This window comes from Daktulosphaira vitifoliae, unplaced genomic scaffold (assembly GCF_025091365.1).
Source record: "Daktulosphaira vitifoliae isolate Bord-2020 unplaced genomic scaffold, ASM2509136v1 Scaffold_1, whole genome shotgun sequence".
Taxonomy (NCBI): domain Eukaryota; kingdom Metazoa; phylum Arthropoda; class Insecta; order Hemiptera; family Phylloxeridae; genus Daktulosphaira; species Daktulosphaira vitifoliae.
In genome coordinates this window covers 72,478,877-72,487,341 of record NW_026099572.1, presented here as the reverse complement: position 1 = coordinate 72,487,341, position 8,465 = coordinate 72,478,877, and the positions used below count along the sequence as shown (strand labels likewise).

Below are 8,465 nucleotides of genomic sequence, written 5' to 3'. Positions count from 1 at the left end.
AAAATGTTCCGGAAAAACATATGAATATAATTTTTTTTTTATAGATGCTTGATGTCTTTTCCTTAATTTTTAAAAAAAAAAATTTGACCTCTGGACTTGTCTTCATGGTGAAAACGGCTACCGAATGCTATTTTTGTGTGAAAATTTTCGATTTTATAATTTACATTTTTTACTTTAAAGTGCTATAACTTTTTAAAAAATGTATGGATCAATACAATTTTTTCATGAGAAGTAGTATTTATATACATCTTTCATTGGATATACTTTTTTTTTAAATCAGACTATTTCCCTATATATGGGGAGGATTCAAAACATAAAAATACATATAGAAAGTAGAACTTTTTCAACTTAACTTTTGAAAATGTTCCGGAAGGTCTGACACTTTTATATATATCTTAAATTAAAGCTAATGTAATATACTTTAATTTGAAAAAAAAAAATTTGACCTCTGGACTTGTCTTCACGGCGAAAATGGCTACCGAATGCTATTTTCGTGTGAAAATTCTCGATTTTATTATTTATATTATATTTAACTTTATAATGCTATAACTTATTGAAAAGTTTATGGATCCACACAATTTTTTTATGAGAAATAATATTTTTTAATAAACCCTTTTTCATTCGACATACTTTATCTTAATCGAGATATTAATAAGGAACCAGCAGATCAAGTAGCTTTTGGAATAAAACACCAATTTTTTTAAAATTAAACACTATCTAAAGATTTGCATCGAAGCGTTTATTTTTGATAGTGATTTTAATCACTGTCAGATATCATTATACTTGATCCAACTATGCCACGTCACCATTGTGCCGCGACCCCCCTGTGCTGGGTTTTTTTTTATTATCATTATAAATAAAAAATTTTAATTAGTAAACAAATGGAGGCATGACTAAAGGACGTTTAAAAATAACTTAATCATAGTTTAGGTCGACCATAAAGTATTATTTAAATTCCTTCATAACATTAAAAATAATTAATGTGTTAATTTAATTGTTTTTATGTTAATTAATTAATATATTTTATTAAAAGTTTTATTGATAAAAAAATTAAAATTTTAATAAATATAAAATGAATATACTATTTTCTTCATATAGCAATTAAATATGAGGAAGACGATGAAATAAGGGAATATGAAAATATTACGACGATAGAAGCAGCTGCCAATGGAGACTTGAATGGTTTAATATATGCTCATAAAAATGGATGTCCTTGGGATGAAAGCACAACAGAAGCAGCTGCTTCTAATGGTGAATTAGAATGTTTAATATATGCTCATAAAAATAAATGTCCGTGGGATGTATACACAACAATAGCAGCTGCTTCTAATGATAAAACAGAATGTTTAGAGTATGCTCATAAAAATAAATGTCCATGGGATAGAAGAACAACAGCATCTGCCGCTTTCTTTGGTAATTTAGAATGTTTAAAATATGCTCATGAATATGGATGTCCGTGGGATGAAAGCACAACAATAGCAGCTGCTGCTAATGGTAAATTAGAATGTTTAAAATATGCTCATTTAAAAAAATGTCCATGGAATGAAAGAACGACAGAAGCAGCTGCAAAATATAATAACTTACAATGTTTAATATATGCTCATAAAAATGGGTGTCAATGGGATAGAAAGGAAATTATATTAAGTGCTATTAAAAATGATAATCTAGAAATGTTAAAATATTCTTGCGATGATTTAAAAGAAATGAATGAAGTCCTTGCTACTCTTGCTGCTTCTAATGGTAGTATTGAAATTTTAAAATACGCTCATAAAAATGGATTCGAATGGGATGATGAAACAACAGAAGAAGCTGCTTCTAATGGTAAATTAGAATGTTTAAAATATGCTCATGAAAACGGGTGTCCGTGGGATAGAAGGACAACAATACAAGCTGCTGTTCATGGTGAATTACAATGTTTGAAATATGCTCATGAAAATGGATGTCCGTTGGATGAAATCGCAGCAATAGGAGCTGCTGTTCATGATAAATTGGATTGTTTAAAATATATACATGAAAATGAATGTCCATGGGGTGAAGAAACAACAAGAGCAGCTGCAATATATGATAATTTAGAATGCTTAAAATATGCTCATGAAAATGGCTGTGAATGGGATCCAATCGATATTGCAAGTATTGCTATTGATCATGATAATGTAGAAATTTTCAAATATTCTTGCGAAAATTTAGTGGAATTAAAAAAAGTATTCATTACTGCGGCTGCCTATAAAGGTAGTATAAACATTTTAAAATATGCCCATGAAAATGGATGGCCGTGGGATGAAAGAACAACAGAAGAAGCTGCTTCTAATGGTAAATTAGAATGTTTAAAATATGCTCATGAAAACGGGTGTCCGTGGGATGAAAGTACAACAGAAGCAGCTGCTTCTAATGGACATTTAGATTGTCTAATGTACGCCTATGAATATGGATGTCCGTGGGATGAAAGTACAACAATAGCAGCTGCCTCGAATGGTCATTTGGATTGTTTAACATATGCTCACGAAAAAGAATGTCCATGGGATGAAGAAACAACAGAAGCAGCTGCTTCTAGTGGTCAATTGAAATGTTTAACATATGCTCATAAAAATGGATGTCCGTGGAATGAAAGCACAACAATAGCAGCTGCGTTGAATAGTAATTTAGAATGTTTAAAATATGCTCATGAAAAAAAATGTCCGTGGAATGAATTGACGGCAAAAGCGGCTGCACAACGTGGTGATCTAAAATGTTTAAAATATGTCCATGAAAATGGTTGCAAATGGGATGAAGGCACAACTAGTGCTGCTGCAGCAAGTCGTAGTCTAGACTGTTTAAAGTACGCCCACGAAAAAGGATGTGTTTGGGATAAGAGTACAACCAAAGCAGCTGCAGAAAGTGGCTGTTTTGAATGTCTAGAGTACGCCCACAAAAATAAATGTGTTTGGGATGAAACCACAACTAGTGCTGCTGCATCGAGTGGCTGTATTGACTGTTTAAAATATGCCTATGAAAATGGAAGTGTTTGGGATGAAAGTACAACTAGAGCTGCTGCAGCAAGTGGCTGTTTAGATTGTTTGATATATGCTAATGAGAAGGGATGTATTTGGGATAAACATACAATAGTTGCTGCAGCTGAGAATGGTAAATTAAATTGTCTTAAATATGCCCGTGAATATGGTTGTGGTTGGGTTGAAGGTACTACGAAAGCCGCTGCAGCAAATGGACATTTAGATTGCTTAATGTATGCTCATGAAAATGGATGTGAGTGGGACGAAGGCACAATAAAAGAAGCTGCTTCTAATGGTAAATTAGAATGTTTAAAATATGCTCATGAAAATAAATGTAAATGGGATAAAGAAACAACAAGTGGAGCTGCTGCAAATGGTCATTTAGATTGCCTAAAATATGTTCATGAAAATGGGTGTGAGTGGGACGATAGCACAACAAGACTGGCTGCTGAAAAAGGTCGATATCAGTGCTTAAAATATGCCCATGAAAATGATTGTCCTTGGAGTAAAGGAACCATTTATGAAGCTATTCATGCTGATTGTCCTTATATAGTCGACTATGCTATGAAAAATGGGTGCTCCAGTTAATTTCCTGTGAAATATCATTAATTGTATTATATTCAACTACGTTGCCTATTATTATACTATTTTAAAATAAATTAACTTGAGCTTTAATTTATCTGTGTTTGTATTAATTTTATTATCAAACTTTTTGCCATATTACTTTTTTTCAGAAATACTATTTCTAAAATATAACCAAAATTTTGTGGATTAATCAGTCGCCATCTTAGCATTGATGATCAATTGCATTGTTTACTAGGTAGGTGACCATAGGGTAACTTAAAAGATACATTTACTTTGTACTTACTATCTCTCTCATCCATAATGAGGTTGTTTCAAGTCAACAGTCAGCGTATAAATCCTGGATCATCATAAGGTAGGACTGATCAATAATAGATAGGATAAAAGTTTGATATAATATAAATGTTGAGGTCGTATAGAATATTTACTATAACGTTGCCAATAATTAGTTCGTGGCAAACGAGGTTTACCACGAACTGATAGTGCTCCGACATTGTAAAAAAACCCGAATACATTTACTCTGACAACAATTACTACGACTATTTGGTTACAACAATTTGAATTTTTCTACGACTATAATTACTTGAAATAGGACAATTAATTGATTGCTCAAAATATCGATAATTCGTGAAATCAATCATAAAATTATCAAATTTCGAAGTAGATGAATATTGTAGCAATATATTATCCGATGGGAAAATATTACCCTTATCACTAATTAATATAATAAAATAACATTTTATTTGTTTACTGTCTGTTAACAAATAATTATGACACTAAATGCTGTTGAAGAGTATCCAACTTTCGATACGATAGGTATTTAAGGGAAAGGGGGGGNTCGATACGATAGGTATTTAAGGGGAAAGGGGGGGTTAAACTAAAACAACCCTTGTTATATAATAGATTTGAGCCCTTAAAAAATTTTATTTTTTTGGACAGGAAAGAAGAACGATTCCAATTTTAGGACTTTAAATCTTTTTTGCCTCTCTTTATTAGTGCCTTTTATTATAACATTTAATTAGTTCTACTTTTCTCATTTATTAATTGGTAAAAATAATATAGGAGTTACGTGACACTGATGATAGAATTCGTCATTAAACAGATGTTTTATAAAGGTATTCAGTATCCCTTACTCTATAACTGTCATTCTAATTAGTCTCATATGAAATCAAACAAAAATATATGATTTAATATTATTTCATTGTTTAAAGGTTGGCAATGAAATTAATTCAGTCCAGTTAAGATTCGATTTTATGATTGGTCACAATTTAAAAAAACTTGAGGGACTAATCTTTTAAAATTCTGTCATAGAATATACCGAAAATATTATACATTATAATATACCGAAATTGTATTTCTCGCTATATAGAAATATTTTTTAGTTTAAAAAATTATGTAATTAGAGTTCTCAAATATTTTGTTGCAATACTCCTATATTCTAGTCAATTTAAGTAAACATAAGGTAGTTATAAGTTTAAAGGATGTCGAATCACTGGCGTACGAAATGGGTGTTGAGAGGGGGTTGGGGTAGAAACCCCCCAAAAATTTATAAGCTAATCATCAATTTTGGACGATACAATAACAATAAGTAATAACAATAAAAACGATCATATCATACTATAAATATTTCCACATTATAAATATTAATTCTCATAAAAAAATTGTATTGATCCATTCATTCTTCAAAAAGTTATAGTATTATAAAGTTAAAAATATAAAATAGAATTTTTTTACAAAAATCGTATTTTTTTTATTAATTTTGATTATCTGTTTGCACAATGAAGACAAAATAGAGTCCGAAATTTTTTTTTTCCATAGTAAGTATTACATTAGCTATAATTAAGGATATATTTCAAAGTGTCAGACTTTCCGGAATACGTTCAAAAATTGGAAAAAGTTAATTTTTTGTGAAATAGTTGTCATTTTAAATCCCCCCTGTGGTCAGGTAAAGAGTCAGATTTATAAAAAAATATATAAATTAAAAGGTAAATACATCATGCATCTATAAAAAATATATATATATTGATTTGGTCATTTTAAAAAATGTTTTAGGTTTTAGCTTCGATGCAAAGCTGAGAAGGTATTTTTTTGTGACTATCATTTATTTCCTAGTTCCTGCTCTAACTTGACCTACTTTTTTCAACGATACATCAAATGACTAACATTCGTATCTAGTTTTATTCATTTTAATTTTTAATTTAATAATTCCTTTACTCTATTTGTGTGTACTATTATTAGACTATAATATTCCTAATTTTTTAGTAACATGTTACTATATAAATAATTTTTAAAATAATGTTTGTTAGTTTCTCCTGAATTAACAATGTATTTTTACAATTATAATGAAATTTTGTAATTCGCTCTATTGAGTAGATCTTTTCAACAACTTTTTTTTTTATTAGTTTTTTTAGTTAAAGTATATCACTAAAATTAATTCAGTTCATATTTCAATTTTAGAATCTCTTTAAACGCCAAAAGTTACTTAGAAATGATTCCTATTTAAGTGTTCTATTAAAATAAAAATGCAAAAAAATAATAAGTTTTTCTGATAAATATACTGTAAATAGTAATTATAAAATTTCCTGACTGTATATTATTCTTAACGATATAATTATTTTAATTCTCATAAAATTTCCTATTTACATAATAATAATAATAATAATAAATTGACATCATCAATATCAAACTTGCAAATTGAGCTATAAGAAGTTATAGATATATATATATATATTTTTTAATTATAAGCTTTCAAAAAAATCAACTTTAAAGAATTAAAAAAATAGGTTAAATATGTCATTTTTCTTATTTTTAACATATAAATAATCAAAGTCAGTATTAAATTAAAATATATATTTTTTTATATTTAAATACTTATTTTTTAATAATAAGTAATACTATTAAAACTTAGAAGTAATAGAAAAAGTTTAATTGCACATTTGAAAACATCGTGAAAAGTTGATTTAGAAAAGTATATTTTTGTTTCTGATGAAAGTTCCTTTTAGTCTAGTGTATTTATTTATAAGTAACAAAATTTTTTTATTAAAAAGTATTGCATCAATACATTTAAATTTTTATATGCATTAAAAGTATATGAATATACAACTCTTTTTTATTTTTATAATATCTCTGTAAAAATTACAATATTATATTATTGAATATAAATTTCATACTAAATTTAATTACTGTAATTATTATGTATTCATATATTATAATTATAAATCAAGATAAAATAAAGGGAATAAGTGTTATTGTTGTTTTTGAAATAATGTACCAATTTCTTAAAATGAAACACTATCTACAGATTTCTATTGAAGCGTTTCTTATGATAGTGATTTTAATCACTGTCAGATATCATCTATAGTTGTCCTAACTATGCCACGTCCATACTGTGCTACCGTTTTTTTCAATTTTTTTTTTTAATTCACTGGACTTCGAACAATTTATATTTATTTAGTTCAATGATCTATTGATTAATAAAGTCAAATATTTTATTTTTCAGAATTTAATCATTTACTAATGATCAATTTTTTACGAATTGTGCCATGTTAACAAATCATTTTAACACATTTGTCAGTGAAAATATTCAATCAGTGGCACTGTCTAAACAATTGCAATACAGGTTAGAAAAATAATTATTTCTAACTAGTTTAAAAGAAATTAGAGGAAGAAAGTTAGAAGAAAAATCCCCTAAATATTGATTAAAATATTAGTATTTAATTCTATTTAAAGGGATTATTATTTATGATAGTGTATTTAACCTTCCCAATATTTGATCAAAGTTGCTTGTGTAAATGAATCATCATATCCTCCTAATATATTAAAAGTAAAATATTATCATAATAGAAAATTAAAATTAGAATAAATTAAATCATAGTTCATAGTTCATATATTGTCTTTTTTACAAATTTATTATTAGTATTTTTAACTTAAACAACAATAAAATGTTAAATATATTTTTATAAGACTTCTTAAAGAATATGAAACATTTTTTGTTGTTTGGTTAACTCATTAGATTTTTTGCTTTTTTTTTTGTAAGTCACTTATAGTTTTGATTTTATCTTTAAGTAATAAACATGTTTTAATTTTACTATAATTATTATTTAATATATGAAATATTGGTAAAGAATTTTGTGTATTTAAGAGTTTAACAAAAAATTAGTACAGAATAAAAATATGAATTTGGTTAATGTATGCATCATAAGTGTGCCTAAAAGATTTTAATTTTTCTTATTTAACTTGAGTTGCATTTGTGCAAAAGTTGCCCAAAATAAAGCAAATTGTATTTTTTTTTAACAATTTCATATGGGATCTATAAAAAAAATACATTAGGAGTTTATTTCTAAAATTGTTTCATTTCAAATCACAGAAGAATTCTTAAATACATTTTTCTAATGAGTATTTTAATCTAAAGATATTTATTTATATTTTGTTAATCAATTATGCACTCAGTATTTTTATTATTACAATTTTTATTTTATTAATATATTACTAATAATAAAGTACTCTCTATAACTCTAAAATCTTTGTTTTTGATTCTATTGTTTTAAAAACATANCTCTCTATAACTCTAAAATCTTTGTTTTTGATTCTATTGTTTTAAAAACATATTTTTTATGATTGATTATCTTATAAAATGAATATACTTACTGTATACTTATCTCAGTATAATATTGTTAAACATTTTAAATTGAATTATGGTAAAAAAAACCCAGCACAGGGGGGTCGCGGCACAGTGGTAACGTGGCATAGTTGGATCAAGTAAATGATATCTGACAGTGATTAAAATCACTATCAAAAATAAACGCTTCGATGCAAATCTTTAGATAGTGTTTAATTTTAAAAAAATTGGTGTTTTATTCCAAAAGCTACTTGATCTGCTGGTTCCTTATTAATATC

The 8,465-nt window shown here is 27.1% G+C and overlaps 2 protein-coding genes across 5 annotated transcripts in view; both read left to right on the top strand.

Moving 5' to 3' along the window:
* LOC126895497 (uncharacterized) overlaps window positions 1-3,630 on the top strand; it is a 9,281-nt gene extending 5,651 nt beyond the window's left edge. Inside the window, exon 3 of the mRNA XM_050667433.1 lies at window positions 1,099-3,630. Within this exon, the coding sequence (XP_050523390.1) occupies window positions 1,099-3,575 (2,477 nt within the window). The 3' untranslated portion in view covers window positions 3,576-3,630. The remainder of the gene's footprint in view (window positions 1-1,098) is intronic.
* LOC126895494 (DNA polymerase delta catalytic subunit) overlaps window positions 1-8,465 on the top strand; it is a 33,621-nt gene that overhangs the window by 18,757 nt on the left and 6,399 nt on the right. The window lies entirely within an intron of this gene.